Source organism: Mixophyes fleayi, chromosome 7 (assembly GCF_038048845.1).
Source record: "Mixophyes fleayi isolate aMixFle1 chromosome 7, aMixFle1.hap1, whole genome shotgun sequence".
NCBI lineage: Eukaryota > Metazoa > Chordata > Amphibia > Anura > Limnodynastidae > Mixophyes > Mixophyes fleayi.
The window spans coordinates 83,858,357-83,882,547 of record NC_134408.1 but is presented as its reverse complement, the minus strand read 5'-3'; the positions used below and the strand labels follow the sequence as shown (position 1 = coordinate 83,882,547).

The 24,191-nt window shown below is 40.8% G+C and overlaps 1 protein-coding gene across 1 annotated transcript in view; it reads left to right on the top strand.

Moving 5' to 3' along the window:
- The first annotated feature begins 20,340 nt into the window (after positions 1–20,340).
- The window catches only part of COL3A1 (collagen type III alpha 1 chain), a 115,937-nt gene continuing 112,086 nt past the window's right edge, over positions 20,341–24,191 (top strand). Inside the window, exon 1 of the mRNA XM_075180053.1 lies at positions 20,341–20,555. Within this exon, the coding sequence (XP_075036154.1) occupies positions 20,471–20,555 (85 nt within the window). The 5' untranslated portion in view covers positions 20,341–20,470. The remainder of the gene's footprint in view (positions 20,556–24,191) is intronic.

Sequence of the window (24,191 nt, the reverse complement as noted above, 5' to 3'; positions counted from 1 at the left end):
TGCATTCAGATGTAATTACTGACAGGAAATTAGTTGTACCTAAAACCTATAGGGAAGGTTTGCTAAAAGTAGCCCATGAGATACCCCTAGCAGGACATTTGGGTGTTGTCAGAACTAAAGCTCGTTTGGTACATAATTTTTACTGGCATGGCATGCTGACTGGCATAGCCAAGTACTGTCGCTCATGCCAGGTGGTTTGGAAGTCTGACGATGTGGGGAGGGCCCCACTCATTCTCCTGCCTGTCATATCAGAACCCTTTGAATGGGTTGCTGTGGATATTGTGGGTCCTCTAGCCATTCCCAGTAGCTCTGGGAAAGAGTGCATTCTGACTATAGTGCTAGGTATCCAGAAGCAGAAGCTCTTTCCTCCATTCGCACAAAGTAGCAGATGCCCTTATAACTATCTTCTCCAGAGTGCGTTTCCCAAAACAAATGTTAACTGATCAAGGTACCCAGTTCATGTCTAACCTCATGCAGAGTCTTTGTAAAAACATGCAAGTAAATAATTTATTTCCCCGTATCACCTGCAGGCCAACGAATGCTTTAATAGCACCCTAAATCAAATGCTTACGACTTTTGTGAAGTCGCAGGGAAGAGACTGGGAGAGGTTCCTGATGCACCTCCTCTTTGCATACTGCACCGTAACTCAGGAATTCACTGGTTTCTCACCCTTTGATCTCCTGTACGGGTGCCAGGTGCCCAGCCCGATAGATTTGATTAGGGAAGAGTGTGAAGGGAAATTGATCACCCCAGAAACGTCAGTGGTACACTATGTAGTGCAGTTCAGGGAAAAATTACAGTTCATAATGGAGATGGCACAGAGCAACCTGAAAGCTGTGCAAGCAAAACAGAAGCTGTAGTATAACCGCAATGCGAGAGAACGCATATTTTAGGTGGGGTAAAAAGTTCTGGTTCTGATCCCTATGTGGCAGAACAAGTTACAGGCAGCCTGGGAGGGCCCTTACAACATAGTACAGTTCATTAATTATGTAAATTATGTAGTGGCAAAAGATGAGGACCAAAAGAGGCAGAAGGTATATCACCTCAACATGCTCAAAGCTTATCATGACAGGGAAGCTTGTGTATTAGCTGTGTGTAGCTTGCCTAAGAGCGATCAGGAGTCTGACCCCTTGGTAGATTTAGCAGCTGCTGCTAAAGAGGCAGGGTCCCTAGCAGGCGCCCACTGCAGTGAAGAGCTGTCTGACTCTCAGCTAGGGCAGCTAGCTGACATGCTATGGCCCTATCTGTCCCATTTTACAGGGAAACCTGGAAAAACACACTTGGTCACACATCATGTAAACACAGGCAACCAGACATCCCTCAGACAGCCAGCATATTGTACTTCCCTAGAAGTGCTACAAGCAATGAAAATGGAAATAGACGAGAAGTTGCTGCTTGGGCTGCCCCAGTGGTACTGGTCCCAAAGCAATGTGGGGGCACTTGTTTAGACTATAAGAGGTTGAATGAGGCCATAGTGTTTGATGCTAATCCTATGCCTAGGATAGATGAACTACTAGATAAGCTTGCGCAGGCACACTATTATCACAATTGTGGATCTCGAAGAGGGTACTGGTAGATCCCATTGTCACCCGAGGCACATGAGCGGTCCACATTTATCACCCCATTTGGACTGTGAGTTTTTGGTCATGCCCTTTGGAATGAAAAATGCCCCTGCGTCCTTTCAGCACCTGATCAATGATCTGCTAGAGGGCCAGGAGGGGCATGCAGTTGCCTACCCAGATCACATTGCAGTGTTCAGCCAGACCTGGGAGGAGCACCTGATCCATCTGAATAGTGTGTTAGGCCAAATAACTGAGGCAGGTCTGACTATAAAGCCAGATAAGTGCCAGCCTTGCATGCGTGAAGTGCAGTTCTTGGGGCACTGTGTAGGGGGAGGTACCATCCGCCCAGAGCCAGGCAAGATAGAGACTATCACTGCATGGCCGACACTTACCATGAATAAGCATGTCATGTCTTAGGTACGGCTGGGTATTATCCGAAATTTCGTTCTCCATTATAGCACCCTAGCCAAACTTCTGACTTAATAAAAAGATATTACCACAGGTGATTAAGTGGACAGAGGAGTGGGAAAATGCATTTACAGCTTTGAAATATGCTCTGGCCCAGTCCCCTGTGCCACAGATTTCAAACGGAGGTTTATAGTACAGATTGACGCGTCTAACTATGGACTAGGAGCTGTCCTTAGCTAGGTGACAGCGCAGGGGAGGAGTACTATATAATTTTCCTAAGTAGAAAACTAGTCCCCCGGGAGGTGGCATATGCTATCATTGAAAGAAAGCTCTTAACCATCGTATGGGCACTGCAAATGCTACAGCCCTTCCTGTACAGCCCTTCACCATTATTACAGACCATAATCCTCTAAGCTGGCTAAAGAAAGTTTCTGGGGATAATGGTAAGCTTTCAAGATGGAGTTTAATTTTGCAGTAATATAGCTTTACCATTCATCAGCCTTAGCCCCCAGCATAATACCAGAAGGTACTTTGAACTCTAGAAAAACATTCCTGGAAATCAAGGGGTCCAACAAATGTAATCACTGTAATATGTGCAAATATGCACATCCAGACAAGAAAATATTTTATAATCCTGACAATAGTATGAAATATGACATTAAACAATTCATGAATTGCCAAACCTCATCCGTGATTTACCTTTTAGAATGCTCATGTGGATTGAAGTATATGGGCAAAACTAAGAGACCATTGAAATTGCGGATACAAGAACATGTCCGCAATATAAAAAATAGAATAGAATCACATTCAGTATCTAAACACTTTATCGGCACACATAATTCAGACCCTAGTTCCCTTACATTCAAAGGAATTGAAAATGTTCGATTAGGTCCAAGACGTGAGATGTTCTGGATCTTTCAATTAGGCACCTTGGCCCCCGCTGGTTTTAATGAAGGCTATGAGATTGCACCTTTTCTATGTCTTTTATATGTCTTTTATGATTTTTATGAATTTTATTCTATTAATACTATAGAATGATTCACCTGAGTTATCCCCCCTTGCTACGTATTGTTTTAAGCTAATATTTTGTAATGGTATATCTTATAAATGTAATACATATCTGAGCCCTCCCTGGTATGTATTTTAAACTATACTGTATAATTGCAACTGTTAAGGACAATATTACTCACTACTTATTATTTATATATGTACTGTATATTTATATGTTTTATACCAGAAAGTATGTTCACTTATATTGGATCTATAGATCCCGGTTATTTATCACTATTTCCTAAGCATTAGCACTATTAGCACTCTAGCACCTTACTAAGATGGCCGATTTCTGGAGCCATTTATTTATTTCTCCCTTACCAAGATGGCCACCACCATACTCTATTATATCACCTGCACCAAAATGGCCGACAATCAGGTTGATCCATTGAAACTCCTTTACCAAGATGGCCACCGCTATATCTTATCAGGCTGATCCATTGAAACTCCTTTACCAAGATGGCCACCGCTATATCTTGAGTTTTATCACTACTATAATTATTGTGAGTTACTGCATTCCTCACATCCCAGTACAATATTCCTCATATTTCACTACCAACAATTGAACAGAGGACTGCCTGTGATCAGAAAATCACGCCAGTACCATAGTCGCGCATGCACAGTAAGACCAACGAGTCGCGCATGCGCAGTCCGTCCAGCACAATGCGCATGCGCAAAATGGCGATACGCATCGCTATAAATACATCCCTGGTTTAGACCACACTTATCACCTCCTGAGGAAGTCCTGCTGAGGACGAAACGCGTAGAGGCTCTGTTCTAATCGTTCCTGTGTATATTGGATCACCATACCATCAGTTAATCCTGTGCGGAAGACTGTGGGCGGTTCCTGTTGTACCTGAGGACATGGTATATCTGATACCTAAATTTCAGATAAGCTTGTATTTTCATTACTCTTTGTGAGTGTGCATTTTATGTTAATTCTGATTAAATACTGTTACTTTTGAAATACTACACCATATAGTGTATTATCATCTTTTTTTTATCCACTGAGTGGAAGAAAGATATGGTGTTTACAGTATGCTGATGTTATATGACTGGAGACCAGACTTGCAGTTGCTGAGAATGCTGACCACATATTATTGAAAGAGAAGTGGTTATTAAGCTGTGTTCCAGTCTTTGGATTAATCATACAGATAAGCGATATAATTCCTTGGGTGTGTAACACGATGGTGATGGGCTATCACTAACACACTGCTCCTACTAATCCTATGCTTTTAATATTCTGTCGTTTTATATATGCAACACTGGACATATACCCTTGGTCCTAGAGGACCGTCCAGCAAGTGTGGAACATTGAACTGTTGATTTATTACTACTTCCCCACTGAACTTGGGTTAATTTCGCTAGTAACACACCATTGTGCGCCGTATCCTTATTTGACTTTATATGATTCTGGACTTACCTACCAATTACAAGGAAGGCTGCCTCCATATGTGGAAGAGGTGTTTTTGTGGACTCTCTATATATTTACTTCATACAATACTGTTGTGAGCGCCAGTGTTTATTACTTATTTTGCTATATATATATATGTATATATATTGACAAAGACACTGGAATAGTGTTTGCATACAGGTATATTAGTCTCCGGTTTCTAGCCTATGTGTTTACACTTGGGAAATGCTTTCCAGAGAGATGTTCAGCTTTAGGAAAAGGCTGATAAGGGTCAGTGGATTCAGTCTCTCACTACCTGGGGAAAGGGACTCAGAGTCTCTGTGCAAGGACCTCTAATCTGTTCTGTGAGAAAACAGTGCTGGAACTTCTTATATTTTGCTTTAGTTTGTTAGTCAGGAGTGACTTTTATTTAGTTAGTGCCGGATAGGCAAGATGTTTATTTTGAAGTTTCTTTTATGTTCTTGCTTATTTTTGGCCAGTTGTACCCAAAAACTGATCTCTAAGCTGCTACACACTACCAGCTACCCCAGGAGATGACAACTGTTCCTCTGCCCTGGTCACAACGTGGTGGAGAATGTAAGCATTGAGATCTGATGTGCATATTGAGGGCTGCAGCCTTGAGAGACCTGCAGGAATGCAGGTCAGTATGTGCTTAGAAAGCAAAATTGCAGGAGTGATACTCTGCAGAGACCTTTTTTCAGTGTGACACATTTTGGAACTTGTAGTACCACACATACAAAAGCAAGTCCAAGTGGTGCGTGGCCTGCAAGGTTGTGGATGCTATTACAGTTTAAAGTGCCAGACCCTGTTCTATGGAAAATATGGAGGACATGTTTAAGTCCTTGCTCAGCAGGAAGCTACCAGGGTGCAGGGATTGGCCACCGAGGAAAACCACAGGCAACAGAGCCAAGACTGCAAAGCCTTGACTCAGATGGTACAGCAGTGACTAAAAGTGTGTCTTTCAGCTCAGTTACTAGCTCCAGTACCATATGAGTTATTTCTTCAAGAAATTACTTTGACTGATGACGTGGAGGCGTATCTGACCACATTTGAAAGAACCGCAGTGCGTGAGTTAGCCTAAAGAACAGTGGGCTGGCCTGTTGGCACCTTTTCTGGCTAGAGAACCTCAGAAAACCTTCTTTGATTTGAGCGCTGCAGATGCTCAGGACTATGAAAAATTAAAATCGGAATCTTAACTTGACTGGGAGTTACACTGTTGATTCGAGCTCAACGAAATGAGTACACCACTGGGTGTATCCCATAGACATGCATCCTTGCTCACAAATGCATGATCTTATCAACCTGACCAAGAAATGGTTACAGCCCGAGACACTAACCGGTCTACAGATAGTGGAATCACTGCTGTGACTAAAAGTACAATACACAACCCAAGATGCAGGTGTTAGGAACCCCTCCAGCCGGGACAACACAACCCGGAATCTACTCTGCCAGTCAGGTGTTCACTGGAGCCCCTAGTGGTGGGGACAGACTGGGCTGCAGACTGACAGAGGGTCGTGAAGTGTGTACCAGCTGGAGAGAACCCAGGTAAACAAAGTGAAGTCCAAGCAAGGGTCAAGGGCTGGCAGGAGATAGCAATTCCAATAAACAGGCCGAGGTCAAGGGTCACGAGCAGACAGGAAGGTCGGTAAACACGCCAGAGGTCAGAGTCACGAGATACACAGGCAAGGTCCAAATCCAGGCAAAGGGTCATACACGGGTAATCAGCAGAATATTCAACAGACCGGAACAAGGCACAAAGCAGGTCAGCAGACTGGCATCAGAAGCTATAACCGGCAATGAGGCAGCAGACCTCATTGTCTTAAATACAGACATAGACCAATCAGGGCTTGTATACACTCCTGCAGACTAATTGCTAGTACAGAGCAGGACCAATCAGGGCTTATCCATGAATACACAAAGTTGCAGGCTAATGCCTGTAAATTCAGCCCTCTTAGTTTAATTAGCCCACAGGCTGTGCCTGTTTGTCGCGCATGCGCCCGGCTTCCAGCACTGCTGGGACGCAGCGCTATGTGAGAGGCGTCCGGCCGTTGCTTTGGTGACGGCCGGGCAGAAAGGGAAAATGACGTGCCGGTCGTCAAGGTGACGGCCGGGACACCAGAGGGAGCCAGAAGCGAGCCGCGGCGGCTGTGAGTACCGCCGCGGCTCGTGACAGCAGGTGCACTCTTTAATTATGTATAAATATGTTCTTAATGCTTAAAGACAGATATATGTAAAACTCTGCAGTAATATAAACTCTTTAATAGAATTGTAATAAACATGAGGTACTTAGTGTACATTTTGACCAAACTATATATATATATATATATATATATATATATATATATATTTGGCATAATAGTTTTCTGAGCTTATCTAAAGATTTCAAGGTTGTGGGAAATCCTCTTTGGGCGTGGTAGGAAATTCTAAGAGTGGGTAGCAGCACAGGAGAAGTCTTATGGGTAGGATGGGGAGTTGGTTACCAGAAACTAGGTGCAGGTCACAGGTAGATCAAAGAGGGTGAAGAGAGAGTATTTTAATATGAGGTTTAAGATGTATGAAGGAGTGGTGTTGTAGAGGGCTTTATAGGTATGGGTGAGTAATTTTAATTGGGCTCTGGAGGACACAGTGAGTGTAGGTATTTTCAAAGTGGAGCTGCAGATGTGGAGTGGTGAGAGAGGAAGTTAAACATTGTTTATAGTGAACAATGTGGGCTGGTTTACAGTAATATGCCATACGACCACTCCTACTACCTTCCTTGTGAAACTATTCCATTCACTTACATTTCTATACATTTTTTTGTGGAAGATTTCCAAAACTTTATTCCACCTCTGTATATATATTGTCATAAGATTTGGTTAAGAGGTACCGTCTCATGGGGTTAGACGGCTGCACTTCATACACTTCAGCCAGATAAATTACATCTGTCCAGTGTTTTAGTTCAACTATTTTCAGCTAGATTTATTCTTCAGGCATAAAAGTAATCAAATATAAACAAAAGTAGTAGCCTGTCTGGCTTCTAACATAACACACAGGAACACCCTCTCTCATGCGAAGGACCTTGTGTCCCATAAACACACACACAAAATACAGAACTTATTGGTTACCATTTGCAGTATCTCTCAGGAGGCATCCAAACTCCTCCTCAGGTCTGAGAGACTAATTGAGCTGCCTGGCAGCCGTTTACCATCCCCACGCAGGCATGCTGATGTCCTCAGATGGCCAAGATACACAAAACCTTCCCTACCATTGTTATTATATATTAATTTATGTATGCGGCAATGTAGATGTCCTCAGACAGTCAAAATACATGACACTTTCCTTATCTTTGAGTCAGTGTCAGTACTTTATGCAAAGTCAAAGTGTAAATCTCATGTGATAACTCTGGTGACCAACTGCTCCTACACATACCCCTATGATTGTTCTGTTGACAGGGCATTAAGAAAGGGGTGTCCCTATATGTTCCAGACTAGGGATGAGCGCACTCGGATTTATGAAATCCGAGCCCACCCGAACGTTGCGGATCCGAGTCGGATCCGAGCCAGATCCGGGTATTGGCGCCAAATTCAAAAGTGAAACTGAGGCTCTGACTCATAATCCCGTTGTCGGATCTCGCGATACTCTGATCCTATAAATTCCCCGCTAGTCGCCGCCATCTTCACTCGGGCATTGATCAGGGTAGAGGGAGGGTGTGTTAGGTGGTCCTCTGTGCTGTTTAGTTCTGTGCTGTTTAGTTCTGTGCTGTTTAGTTCTGTGCTGTTTAGTTCTGTGCTGTGCTGTGCTGTGCTGTGCTGTGCTGTGCTGTGCTGTGCTGTGCTGTGCTGTGTTCTGCAGTATCAGTCCAGTGGTGCTGTGTCCTGTGCTCTGTCCTGCTGAGTTCCGTAGTGCTGCTGGGTCCTGTGCCGTGTCCTGTTCAGTCCAGTGGTGCTGTGTCCTGTGCTCTGTGCTTCTAAGGGCATAGTTATTTCCCCATTATTCCCAAGTTTTTAAAAAATAAAAAAAAAGTAAAAAAAAATAAAAAATTAAAAAAAAAAAAAAAATATATAATAATTATAACCAAATTTGCAAAACCAATCCAGCAGTATAAGTCCATTGGTACTGCAATATTACCAAGTTCACACATTCTGCAGTATCTTGTGCTACATATAATGGAGACCAAAAATTTGGAGGATAAAGTAGGGAAAGATCAAGACCCACTTCCTCCTAATGCTGAAGCTGCTGCCACTAGTCATGACATAGACGATGAAATGCCATCAACGTCGTCTTCCAAGCCCGATGCCCAATCTCGTAGTACCGGGCATGTAAAATCCAAAAAGCCCAAGTTAAGAAAAAGTAGCAAAAAGAGAAACTTAAAATCATCTGAGGAGAAACGTAAAGTTGCCAATATGCCATTTACGACACGGAGTGGCAAGGAACGGCTTAGGCCCTGGCCCGTGTTCATGACTAGTGGTTCAGCTTCACCCACGGATCTTAGCCCTCCTCCTCCTCCCCCCCCCCCCTACAAAAAATTGAAGAGAGTTATGCTGTCAGCAACAAAACAGCAAACAACTCTGCCTTCTAAAGAGAAATTATCACAAATCCACAAGGCGAGTCCAAGGATGTTGGTGGTTGTCAAGCCTGACCTTCCCATCACTGTACGGGAAGAGGTGGCTCGGGAGGAGGCTATTGATGATGTAGCTGGCGCTGTGGAGGAACTTGATGATGAGGATGGTGATGTGGTTATTGTAAATGAGGCACCAGGGGGGGAAACAGCTGATGTCCATGGGATGAAAAAGCCCATCGTCATGCCTGGTCAGAAGACCAAAAAATGCACCTCTTCGGTCTGGAGTTATTTTTATCCAAATCCAGACAACCAATGTATGGCCATATGTAGCTTATGTAAAGCTCAAATAAGCAGGGGTAAGGATCTTGCCCACCTAGGAACATCCTCCCTTATACGTCACCTGAATAACCTTCATAGTTCAGTGGTTAGTTCAGGAACTGGGGCTAGGACCCTCATCGGTACAGGGACACCTAAATCCCGTGGTCCAGTTGGATACACACCAGCAACACCCTCCTCGTCAACTTCCTCCACAATCTCCATCAGATTCAGTCCTGCAGCCCAAGTCAGCAGCCAGACTGAGTCCTCCTCAATACGGGATTCATCCGAGGAATCCTGCAGCGGTACGCCTACTACTGCCACTGCTGCTGTTGCTGCTGTTAGTCGGTCATCTTCCCAGAGGGGAAGTCGTAAGACCGCTAAGTCTTTCACAAAACAATTGACCGTCCAACAGTCGTTTGCCATGACCACAAAATACGATAGTAGTCACCCTATTGCAAAGCGTATAACTGCGGCTGTAACTGCAATGTTGGTGTTAGACGTGCGCCCGGTGTCCGCCATCAGTGGAGTGGGATTTAGAGGGTTGATGGAGGTATTGTGTCCCCGGTACCAAATCCCCTCGAGATTCCACTTCACTAGGCAGGCGATACCAAAAATGTACAGAGAAGTACGATCAAGTGTCCTCAGTGCTCTTAAAAATGCGGTTGTACTCACTGTCCACTTAACCACGGACATGTGGACAAGTGGTTCTGGGCAAACGAAGGACTATATGACTGTGACAGCCCACTGGGTAGATGCATCCCCTTCCGCAGCAACAGCAACAGCTGCATCAGTAGCAGCATCTACAAAATGGCTGCTCATGCAAAGGCAGGCAACATTGTGCATTACAGGCTTTAATAAGAGGCACAACGCTGACAACATATTAGAGAAAATGAGGGAAATTATCTCCCAGTGGCTTACCCCACTTAGACTCTCATGGGGATTTGTGGTGTCAGACAATGCCAGTAACATTGTGCGGGCATTAAATATGGGCAATTTCCAGCACGTCCCATGTTTTGCCCACACCATTAATTTGGTGGTGCAGCATTACCTCAAGAGTGACAGGGGTGTGCAGGAGATGCTTGCGGTGGCGCGCAAAATTGCTGGACACTTTCGGCATTCAGCCAGTGCCTACCGCAGACTAGAGGCACATCAAAAAAGCATGAACCTGCCCTGCCATCACCTCAAACAAGAGGTTGTGACGCGCTGGAACTCCACCCTCTATATGCTGCAGAGGATGGAGGAGCAGCAAAAGGCCATTCAGGCCTACACAGCCACCTACGACATAGGCAAAGGAGTGGGGATGCGCCTCAGTCAAGCGCAGTGGAGACTGATTTCAGTGTTGTGCAAGGTTCTGCAGCCATTTGAACTTGCCACACGAGAAGTCAGTTCCGACACTGCCAGCTTGAGTCAGGTCATTCCCCTGATCAGGCTGTTGCAGAAGCAGCTGGAGAAAGTGAGGGAGGAGCTGGTAAGCCATTGCGATTACACCAAGCATGTAGCTCTTGTGGATGTAGCCCTTCGTACGCTTTGCCAGGATCCGAGGGTGGTCACTCTTTTAACGTCAGAGGAATACATTCTGGCCACCGTGCTCGATCCTCGGTTTAAAGCGTATGTTGTGTCTCTGTTTCCGGCGGACACAAGTCTACAGCGGTGCAAAGACCTGCTGGTCAGGAGATTGTCCTCTGAAGAGGACCGTGACATGCCAACAGCTCCACCCTCATTTTCTTCCACATCTATGGCTGCGAGGAAAAAGCTCAGTTTTCCCAAAAGAGGCACTGGCGGGGATGCTGATAACATCTGGTCCGGACTGAAGGACCTGCCAACCATTGCAGACATGTCTACTCTCGCTGCATTGGATGCTGTCACAATAGAAAAAATTGTGGATGATTACTTTGCTGACACCATCCAAGTAGACATGTCAGACAGTCCATATTGTTACTGGCAGGAAAAAAAGGCAGTTTGGAAGCCCCTGTACAAACTGGCTCTATTTTACCTGAGTTGTCCCCCCTCCAGTGTGTACTCGGAAAGAGTTTTTAGTGCAGCGGGGAACCTGGTCAGTGAGCGGCGAAGGAGGTTGCTTCCTCACAACGTTGAAAAAATTATGTTTATAAAAATGAATAATCAATTCCTCAATGAAGTACAGCACTGCCCTCCAGATACTACAGAGGGACCTGTGGTTGTGGAGTCCAGCGGGGACGAATTGATAATGTGTGATGAGGAGGAAGTACACACTGTAGGGGGAGAGGAATCAGAGGTTGAGGATGAGGACGACATCTTGCCTCAGTAGAGCCTGTTTAGTCTGTACAGGGAGAGATGAATAGCTTTTTTGGTGTGGGGGCCCAAACAAACCAATCATTTCAGCCAAAGTTGTTTGGTAGGCCCTGTCGCTGAAATGATTGGTTTGTTAAAGTGTGCATGTCCTATTTAAACAACATAAGGGTGGGTGTGAGGGCCCAAGGACAATTCCATCTTGGACCTTTTTTTTTTGCATTATATGACCAATCAACAGTCCTTTGCCATGTTCAAAAAGTAAAACCAAATTTAAAAAAATACAAGAAATTAAACCAAAAGTAAAATGCCGTGTCATAATTTAAAACAAGAGGTATTGACGTGCTCTAAAACTACTGTATTGTTTATATTTTATAAACACTACACTTGACAGCTTGAGTCTTTCAATAAAAAAGTAACTGTCCATTGCACGAATATTTGCAACAGGGACAATATTAGGGTTAAGAAAGTCAACTAATAACACTTCGACGCTGTCTGTCTTTATAAACACTACACTTGGAAGTTGGAGGAGGTATTGTGGCCTCGGTACCAAATTGTGTACCGGGGCCACCACACTACGCAGTCCAGATACTTGTTTGGTGGAATTCAGACCAGTTGAGGGTTTTATTATTATTATATTGTGTGGACCACTCTATCTATACCACACTACAACTCTATACCACTCTATTTCATACTTTAATTCTATTTCATACTTTAATTCTATTTCATACTTTAATTCTATTTCATACTTTAATTCTATTTCATACTTTAATTCTATTTCATACTTTAATTCTATTACTAATTACCATAAAGAGGAACAAAATAAACCAATTTTACCAAAAGTATAATATGACTTAGACTTACAAACACTACACTTGAAAGATCGTGCCTTTAAATGAAAAAGTCAGTCTTCATTGCACGACTATGTGCAACAGGGACTTTTTTTTGGGTTTACAAAGTCAAACAATAACACTTTGACCCTGTCTGTCTGGGATCTCAATGACGAATTGTCTGTACCATGTTTGGAGGAGGTATTGTGGCCCCGGTATCAAATTGGGTACCGGGGCCACCCCACTATGCAGTCCAGATACTTGTTTGGTGGAATTCTGACACGTGGAGGGTTTTTTAATTATATTGTGGCCTCGGTACCAAATTGTGTACCGGGGCCACCACACTACGCAGTCAAGATAGATAGATGCGTATCATAGATAAAGTACATTCAGTGGTGTGGGGCAAATTGAAAAATATTCAAAATGCACTGACATTATCAAAAACAAGAGGTTGTCACACGCTAAAACATGTATATGATGGAGAGGATGGAGGAGCAGCCGTATGTGTAGTGTAATGCAGATCTGTTGAAGGTTTTTTATATATTTTATTGTGGTGCCCAGTGCCCACTCCTCTACGCAGTCCAGGTACATTTATTGGTGCGAATCATAAAAGTTCAGGGTTTTTAATATATTGTGGTGACCCACTCCTCTACGCAGTCCAGGTACAATTATTGGTGCGAATCATAAAAGTTCAGGGTTTTTAATATATTGTGGTGACCCACTCCTCTACGCAGTCCAGGTACATTTATTGGTGCGATTCATAAAAGTTCAGGGTTTTTAATATATATTGTGGTGACCCACTCCTCTACGCAGTCCAGGTACAATTATTGGTGCGATTCATAAAAGTTCAGGATTTTTAATATATTGTGGTGACCCACTCCTCTACGCAGTCCAGGTACATTTATTGGTGCGATTCATAAAAGTTCAGGGTTTTTAAGATATTGTGGTGACCCACTCCTCTACGCAGTCCAGGTACATTTATTGGTGCGATTCATAAAAGTTCAGGGTTTTTAAGATATTGTGGTGACCCACTCCTCTACGCAGTCCAGGTACATTTATTGGTGCGATTCATAAAAGTTCAGGGTTTTTAATATATATTGTGGTGACCCACTCCTCTACGCAGTCCAGGTACAATTATTGGTGCGAATCATAAAAGTTCGGGGTTTTTAAGATATTGTGGTGACCCACTCCTCTACGCAGTCCAGGTACATTTATTGGTGCGAATCATAAAAGTTCAGGGTTTTTAATATATATTGTGGTGACCCACTCCTCTACGCAGTCCAGGTACATTTATTGGTGCGATTCATAAAAGTTCAGGGTTTTTAATATATATTGTGGTGACCCACTCCTCTACGCAGTCCAGGTACAATTATTGGTGCGAATCATAAAAGTTCGGGGTTTTTAAGATATTGTGGTGACCCACTCCTCTACGCAGTCCAGGTACATTTATTGGTGCGAATCATAAAAGTTCAGGGTTTTTAATATATATTGTGGTGACCCACTCCTCTACGCAGTCCAGGTACATTTATTGGTGCGAATCATAAAAGTTCAGGGTTTTTAATATATATTGTGGTGACCCACTCCTCTACGCAGTCCAGAAAGATACCTTGTTGCAACGTTTTGGACTAATAACTATATTGTGAGGTGTCCAGAATACACTGTAAATTAGTGGAAATGCTTGTTATTGAATGTTATTGAGGTTAATAATAGCCTAGGAGTGAAAATAAGCCCAAAAACTTGATTTTTAAACTTTTTATGTTTTTTTCAAAAAAAATCCGAATCCAAAACCTTAAATCCGAACCGAGACCTTTTGTCAAGTGTTTTGCGAGACAAATCCGAACCTCAAAAATAACGAAAATCCGGATCCAAAACACAAAACACGAGACCTCAAAAGTCGCCGGTGCACATCCCTATTCCAGACATGGGTCCTCACGATGCAATAAAAACAAGTGTGTTTGTTTGTGTGTGTGTGTGTGTGTGTGTGTGTTTGCCTTCAAAGCTGTGTGCAGGTAAGCTTTAACCTAGATAGAAAAAGCTTAGTATCTGATTATGTTAGAAATGGCCAGAAGGGGATGATTTTGGCAAGAGTTAGTCAGCTTAACATATATTGGAATATGTTGAACTAACATTCCTTATTTTTAATATAGAAAAGAAGTTAGAATAGCATTAATTGTGTATTTGGTGAGTGCATACTCTCCATGTGTTTTTTTTTTTATACAATGTGGACAATCCCCTCTTGCACCCCAATTTGTATTTGGAGAGTGCACAGGATCAATGTCTTTTTTTTTTTTTTATTCAGTGTAAGTCCCAACTCTCTTGTACCCCATTTTTAATTCTTTACATTAATTACAACTTATGTCAGATGAGTTCCCATGGTTGCTAATGCTTGCAAAAGACATGCCTTTAAAATCTGTGTGCATGTTAGCCTCAACCCATATAAAAAAGCACAGCATTTGATAATTTTAGGGCTCCTCTGAATGGGAAGACTATGGTGTGAGGTAGTTACCGTAACATATATTGCAATACGTGATACTAACATTCCCTGTTTCTAATATAGAAAAGTATTTAAAATAGCATCAACTGTATATTTGGTTAGTGCAAAGTATTCATGTTTTTTTGTTATATATATATATATATATATATATATATATATATATATATATATATAATGTGTGTTGTGATGGAGAGAGTTATTTGTAGAGATGGGTGGGCTCGGTTCCCCAATAACCGAACCCATCCGAACTCGGTACTCGGATACCTGAAGCTGAGCCGGCTCAGTACTCTCCAGCCGATTCAAAAAGTGGCAAAATGTCATTGTGACGTCCTCGGGCCTCGGAGCTCGGTTTTCGTGATGTTTCAAATGCATAAATATCCACCTCCACAGCGATCCAGAGCCATCTGACAGAGAGAGAGAGAAGGGTTAGGTCGCAGGATTAGTGTGGAATAGAAAGAGCTGTAATCGTGGAAAAGTTAACTGCCGAGAAAAAAAAAAATTGCTAACATGCCATTCTACACACGCAGTGGTAAAGATCTCTATTAGTGTGAGATCTAAAAATGTTACTGAGCCTTCTTCTTGTAAGGTCACTCGTGACCAAGCAAGACCAACTAATTTGGAGTCTAAAAGTGGTGCACAACTATTGCTACGTGTGAAAGCCGAGCTGCAAGAAAACAGTAAGGCATTAGAGGAAAATGTATGCTCAGAATCAGAAATGACACCACTCCCTGAGGAGAGTCCATCCACGAGCGGTATGTGTAATCGTGACCATTCTGATAGTGTACCCATAAAGAAGGGGCCTTTCAGCATTTCTGCTAAGTGTGCCTGAACAGCCCGAGTGTAGCCGGTGATACACCAAGTGAGGATGCCACTTTGGAATTAGAAGAGGATGAGGGGGAGATTTGTGTAGCCGATGAGGGCGCTGATGAGGTTGTTTGTGTATGTCCTGCACCAGTGGCAGCAGTGTGGCAGCAGTTCTGGCACATGAGGTTCTGGCACCAAATTGCACTTTCCAAACAGAAGCAGGGATGACGCAGATGGCAGACCACAACAGTTTGACATCTGGACTGGTTTGAAAGATTTTCCCAAACAATGTGGCCCATAACTCCAACCAATCCTACTATTAACATGCAAAGGATGGTGGAGGATTATTTTCAAGAGTTAATTGATATGGAAATATCAGACAGTCTCTTTCCATACTATTTAACATGCATTGTTTGCAGGCTGGTGTTTTGTCAATTTCACTATAAGTGTAGGGTGTAATCTAGACCCAAACAGACAATCTGCTTTGTGCATTTCTCTTTTATTGTACAGTCTTTCCAGGCTGCTTCTTTCTCTATTTAACTATAAATGTAGGGTGTGAAATACAGACAGACACCCAACTGCCTTTTTTGCTATGAATGTCAATAGCTCTTTTTAGAATGTTGTCTGCCACCCTGGATTGGTGTGTGCAGCTGTAGAATTAAGGAGGGCCTAGCAGGGATTAAACTGTATTTTTCCTAACTTGCACTAATAAAGTTTGGGTGTAATATACACCCAAAGACAAGTGCTCCATTGCTAAGAATCAAAAATGAAGAGGAAGACAAGCAGGCTTGTCTGTAGAATTTGCAGGCAAATTCTACTGCGTTATACAGATAACACCCAAAGAGAAGAGCTCCTTTTCTCCATTGCTAATTGTAATTGTTGAAATAGAAATTATAGGCCTGCCTGGCTTGGGCTAATCTGCAGTTACATTTTATTTATATATAATATTTAGTTTGCCCAATTCTGCTTGTCCTCATATCAGTGGCTAGAAATGTATTTTGTGGCCCAATAATTACATTTTTATGAACCTTTTGGTAAAGGTGAGGAATAGCTATTATAGTAAAATGGTGTCGTGATGGAATTTGGTAATAGGGACAGAAGACCTCAAGTAACTGTCTCAAACCAGCTGCATTAATAGTGGACATTAGACAATGATTTAATACTAGCATAGTCCCCATGGCGTCTGTGATCTGCTTTGCGACTGGATGACAGCTTTTTTACTTTCTTTCTCTAGCAAATGATTGTTTAACAGTCAATTGCTGTAAACTACTAGTATTATTCATCTGGGTTGAAGATCCACCCCCAGCAGCAGCGGGACTAACGCTCAAAAATTCTTCAGAGGAATCATGGCTAGTGGAGGAGTCATCTAGAATTAGGAACTTGGATGCAGGACTAACTCCCATCACTTCTGGGGATATCAATGATGAAGGTGTTGGGGGGTGTAGATTGCAGGTGCTGGGATCTATATGCGTGAAGGGAGGTAGCTGATGCTGGACTGCTTGTTGTTATTTTTTTAACATAAGTTTCTGATTTTCCCTACAGCTTTCAATGAACTCTCTTCAAATGGCTTAACATGGATGAGGATCCTAGATGGTTAAGGTCCCTACCTCTACTGAATGTGGCTTTACAAAAGCTACAAATGGCTACACAACTGTTGTCAAGATTTGTATAAAAAGAATTCTACACTTAAGAGGTGGATTTTTGGTCTTATGCCCAGGCATGACAATGGCCTTTCTATTATCACTGGCAAGAACCGCTGCAATCTTTGTTTGAAAGTGTATGAAAATAATATTGTGGCCTGTGAGGTGGTCAAAATTGAATGGAAATGAATGGAAATTAGTGTTAGTGAGGTTAATAATAATGTAGGTACAAAATAATACCTAAATTATGTTGTTTTAGCCCAAAAAATTACATTTTTTAAAAAATTGCAAAACAAAACCAAAATACACAAGGGCGGTTTTGGCACAACAAAAACCAAAACACGAAGGTAATCCAGATCCAAAACCAAATCAAAACACCTCTCTTGCATAGGTTGTAGACAGGGTTAACTTCTTGTAGACTAAGGCTCCTAGATTGAACATATGGAGGTGGAGGACAGGGTCTAATGCTCATTTGTGCAGGGTGACCGATGCCAGCTATTTGGCCGGTGACTAGGCAGAAGGACTGTGTCTAGCCAGAGTAAGGGTTGTCTGGTGTCATTTTGACAAAAGTGTGCTGTCTTATTGGTGAGGTTAACAATAAAATCATTGTTTGTTCAAGCAAGAAGTTTTTTCGTCTGTCATCTGCCTAGTGTTAGCATCACAGTGGTGTTATCGTGGGATTACAAAGGACAGCCAGATCCTGCTGTCCACCTAGTCACAAATGGTGGTGAGTGATACCTGTTGAATACCAGGATCAAGTAACAAACTGTTATAAAGCTGTCAGTTGCAGTGGGAAAAATTTGCTGTGTTGCAGAGTAAGTAAACATTATTGTCTGTGGAGATGCAGAGAAAAATCAATAAACTTTTGAACTGTGAACTGTTGAGCTGCTGTTTGTTTTGCAAAGAAAGCAAAAGTTTTAAATCTGCTGGTTGTTATAGTGCCACACCTGGTGATTCACCATGATGTGTGTTGGGTGTCATCAAAATGAAAGCTGTGAAAATGTTTTTTGCTGTTTCCACTTCCCAGCCCAAACTTCTGTAGAAATGGAAGATATACTAAGAGCCTTGGTGAATGTGGCAGTAGCACAGGAAGAGAATACCCATCTTCTCTGTGAGATTGTTTGCTTTTATGGAACTGCCGAGGAATATGACAGGACGCTTTCTCCTGTTAGCGTAAATGGACAAACAGTAGCAGTAATAGTGTCAGGTACCCCAAAGCTACCTTACCAATTACTTGGCAGACACTTTCTGCTGTTTAAATCGGTCCTTCAGGAGTTAGTCCAGCCAGACACCTTACAATGGAATCTCCAACCGAAGGTGTAGCCTTGAAGCACAAGCTTGAGTATAAGGGAGAAGAGAATTAAGGCTCTGCCATCTAAAAGATAGGGAAAAAGGTCAAACTATTCTGGAGGTGTCAGTGGTTGCCCAGATTGGAGCAGCCAGTAGTTACATTAGCTGTTGACCATACAGAAGAACCTATTTTGACTTCAGGTGAGGGTATAGACAGGTGAAACATTCCAGAGCTGCTATATTTGCAGAACTTTGCACCTGACCAGTTAAATTATGTGATTCTTCAACATAAAAAAATTGGCTAATAATGTTGGTGACATTGCAAAACTTGTCATCTCGGCAGGCTGTATGCCATTGTATGTTGTCAAAAATTACGTGTTTTGAATTATTGCTGTGAAGGGGAGAAAGGTAGAACAATTAGCAATTCCAGTGTGCTGTCTTATTGGTAAAGTGAACAATAATTGCACCATTTATTCAAGCAAGAAGTTGATGTGCCAGCCATCTGCCGGGTGTCAGTATCAGAATATATATATATATATATAACACGATTATTTAATGTAAAAGTGCAGTGGAATGTGATCCTAAATTTAAAAAAAATAATTTTACAGTTACTTTTAGTAATAAAAGAAACCGTTTTTGTGTATCTGACATAATTGTTCAAACTTGGTGAGAAGAATAGTTTTCATAGAGTTCTTTCGAGCCTAATTTCTCTCATTATGGAGCTTCAGTTACGAGCAAAGTCCTTTAGGAACCTTGTGCGAGCTGTTGCTGTGTGAAGTGCAGTCAATTAAAGTACAGAAAGGTTTGTTCATTTTTGCTCGCATCCCTACCCTCACACCTATAATTGAATCTGCCCCTAAGAGATTACATTATTAATATAAAGATTATTCAGGTCACACCCCTTTTATGACAAATTTCAAAAACGTATAATCAAAGCAGTGGAATAGAACATGTGTGAATTATTCATTTTTTTTTTTCAATTTGTTTGTAAATTGCTACAATAAATTTGGACTTACAAATTGACAGAATTTGTGAAAATGTTCATGTGGCATTACTTGGGCTAATGCTTGAGAGCATTGGTATACAGCTATTAATTGAAGCAATTGATTTAATATTTTTAGTAAGAAAGCAAGGGAACATAAGCCGATAAATGGATGATTCATGCTATGAAAAAACCATGAATGCAGTAGTTTGTGAATACTGTACAACATATATCAAATTGTCATACAGTGTACAGTTAGCTTACATCATATTACTTTTTATCTTTTATTTTTTACCTTGGTAAATAGAACCTTTTTAAATATCAAAGCATTTTAAAAAAACTTAATTAGATATGGCACATGGCATTAAGTATGACGCTATGTTTAAAATGACAAATTATTAAATGAACACTTTTCGTGTTTAATGTGTAGTAATACATGTGATAACATCTGTTGCCTCTATATTTAGAAGGTATGGCACATTTTCAGATTATATAAAGAGCATTTCTCCAGATGTGACTTTTAAAGTTTCTTCCTGTTCAGTAAGGTCAAACACAGGTCCTTCAAAATTAACCCTTTTTACAACTTCACTTTGAAGCACATTGTAATGCAAGCCCTATATGGGATCTCTCAGCAGTGAAGGGGTTTAATGATGGTAACACTTCTCAAGTTTCAGAAAGGGGCTGGAATTTAATGCATGCCAAAAATTTCCCTATTTAAGAACAGTACAGGGGAATCTCAATGGCTAAGTTCTCTATAAGGGCCCATCTTTGAGAGGGTAGGGGAACAATTGATGGTGCTAATATAAGAAGATTTGTTTGTGTATTTTTCCCACAAGTCTGCACTTAGAGTCTCATGTCTAACATTTAGACATGATGAGCTTTGTGCAAATATCATCCCTCCTCTGCATCCTTGCAGTGACTTACCCTACCCTCATTTTGGCACAACAACAGGAAGGTGAGTAATTGTCACAATTTTTTATTCTTCCCTCACCTTGACTGTTCATTTATACATAGAATAAACTGCATACAAGATGCTAATACAGATAAGAGTGAAAAAACATTGTATATGCTCAGTTTCACTGGTTATAATAACGAATGTTTTCTTATATACAACAGTTAACATTGCAGCAATGCTAACAGTTTGAAATATTATACAAAAGGTTTTATGTTGCTCTATTTGCAAACCACTTATAAACTTACAAGAGTGAGAAGTTGCAGAGCAAATGTAATTGATGTCAGTGCTGTATCTCCGGCTACAATGTAATCTGATCTTCTTATAAAGATATAACTACAGTAATGATGCAATTCAGGATGACACTCGCTAGTAAGTTGGACCAAAGTTTAACAGTGTACATTTGAACAATTGCAGGTCCATATGGACTAAAATAAGTTTTAAAATTCTGCGGCTGTGATGATACACTTTCAAAGATGTTTTTCATTTTTCAAAAGCAGCTTCAGGCAATTTCGATATATAATTCTAGACTTTAGAGGAATAGATCCTAATCATTGCATTGTGGGGTGACTCTTAACGTCTTCCTTAACTCAGTTTGTAAAATGTGGTCCATTTGGGTGTTCTCCTAGTACTTAGGAAAAATGTGAAAGTTGTATTAACATATGGAAATAAACACATTTACATTCATACTTTTATGGTGATATTATATGACAGTTTAAGTTTGTGTTATACAATTTATTGATAAACAGTCATTTTTATTTAAGATTTACTAGCAGTTAAGGTAACATGGCTCAATAAAAAAAAAATTTTTTAGCTGTCTTTTAGTTTATTTCATTTGATCATACTAATATTTACACTGTTTTATACCTATTTAACTAGTTAAGATGCTGTTTACGCTCAACTAGTTGGGGATATCCAATAAATTAATCTGAAGGAAATGTATTATTAAAGGATCTATGTAAGTACTGAAATTGTTAACACTATTTCTCCAGATGATGGCCAAATTACAGTGCCACCTACAAATAAAATGTAACTTTGCAACTGCTAGAATGTTATGTTAATAGATAAGATCCAGTACAGTACAATATCATTGTTTTGGTTTAAAAGGCTACATAAAATCCCTATGTATTTTATCACATTTCAAATGAAAAACATTACTTTACATTGCATTAAATTACTTAGCAGTTTACAAATGATATCTGCATCACCATTTCAAGTAAATTATATGTCCAAACTTTATAGGCTTGTTGTATATAAATATATGTTTACATACTACCAAATAATTAATAACTTTTCAATTGTGTAGAGTGGGTAATCTGGATTTGGAGAAAGTGTGAACTTTGTTTTTGGGGCATGGTTACTTACAGCAAATGTATTTCTGTAATTTACCATTGCACAATAATTGGTCCTTTGTGTTAAATCAGTGTGCAGGATTAATGTGTCATGACTAAGAGTAACAATTTCCATGTAGTCATATGTAGCTGTAAGCTATGAATATTCATCTTATGTTGTAACAGCTGGAATGGACTGTGTAAAACATTCCCTCTAGTCTGCAAAAACTGGCAATGTACAACATATGATCTCATGAGTATTAATAATACTGCATGTTACTATAGAAAACCACTAGGTAATGACATTACTTTTTTCCTTTGGGCTTGGTGATTTGGACCTTTTACAGCAAATGAAGATAATGTAAAACATATGTTCTGTAGAACTGATTTTATTATCCTTTGTGTTACAAGACACACTATGGACAGCGCTTGTTTGATAATTTGTATTCCAGACTTTAAGCATCAGAATCCGCTGACATTTTTAGAGAAAAGTGGAGTTGTTTTACATGTAAACGCAGCTGACACAGATCAATGCTGCCAGCTAGTGGTTATTTTGAGTAAAGAAGCAGCCACACCTAGTATGATTATTTCAGGATACCTTGCAGACAAAAAAAATATATAACTGTATATACATTTTATTTTAGCAATCTTACAAATGTGACATAACAAAAATAAGAATATACTGTAAAACAGATATTTCAATTAACACTTTTCATAGATTTTCATATTCTTTGTTTGTACACATAGTTATGTTAAACTCTTGTATATACACTACAGCATAGACTGTTGTGTGTTTAAAAATAATATCATTGGTAACATATGATATTTCTTTGCTAGGAACATTTAAGCATTGACTTTATTGTTTTACATAGTTATATAACAATAAATATTCATACAGATCAGTTAATGTAGTAGTAATAATACTATTACTATTACTAATACTACTACTAACAATAATAACATTAATAATAATAATAAATACATTGATGGAGAACTGTGCAAAACAACATGAACTGGTATTTTAAATGATATTGTTGTTTCTATCTACTGTATTGAAAACTTTAATTTCTTATTATTATTTTTATTTAGTGCTGACATATTATGCAGTGCTGTACATTGAGGGGATTATGACCTGACAAAAATTACATAGAACAACATAAAACAATACTTGCCTACTCTCCCGGAATTCCCAGGAAGCTTCCGAATTTCTGGGAGTCCTCCCGGACTCCCGCAAGAGTAGGCAAACCTCCCAGATTCGCCAAAATTCACGGCATTGAATGACAGAGCAAGGCTTAATCACGTCATGCTGCCCCGTCCCCACTGTGCAATGCCGTGAATTTCGCTAATTCATAGTGGGGGCGAGACTATGGTGATGCGATGACATCACCATGCCCCCCTACCCCCCTGTCACATGACTTCTTCTCCAGGATCTCCCAGGTGAGAAGTTTTGTTGAAAGTTGGCATGTATGAGGTAAAGATGACCATGCAAATGAGCTTACAATCTAAGGTGTAGGGAACACATGATACATACGGTAACGGAACAACATTTGTATTTGCTGGTGTGAAAAGTGCAGGCAGCAGACATTAGTTACTAGCATTTCTATGCAGCTACTGGTGGTGTAGTATGGACAGTATGGACAGAACCAGGAGAAACAGCGGAAAGCAAAGACAAAAAATCTGAAAATTATGGAAATCTTAAAATTGTAAACTGCTGGCAAACATAATTGTCCTTCGCCATTTATTATAACTGAGTGTCCTTCCTCTTCCAGAGGCACTCTTATGGTTATTCGTCAGTTTGGAGTAACTGCATTGGCCCAGTGTGTTTCTTTAGCGTCATACTCGCTGCTGGAAATTTTCAGTGGTATTGCCAAGGAGGCAGCAAAAGATTGACATAGAAATGGCATCAGCTACAACAGTTAACAGCAATGACAGTTAAACCCAGTGAGCCCAGCATCCATACTGAGTTGGCATTCAGTAGATCTCCTAAACAACTTTCTCCATGGTGTTATGACTCCTTGGCACCACCACAACAATTTCCCAATGCCTTTGCAAATTTTTAGATGTTTTATATTTGTGGGAAGATGATTATGTGGGAGGTTAAGATAGAGCTGTTCAAAGTCCAGCCATCTCCAACTGTTGCCCACATGCAGCCATATGATCTTGAATCATCATTTGATTAGGAAGAAACGGTATGGGCAGGCATAAAGAAAATTAGAAAACTATGCTCTTTTTCAGACTTCTTTAACCCAAAAACATGAAGAGCTGAAAATGCAGTTTTGCAATGAGTACCATTTGACATAATCAGAAT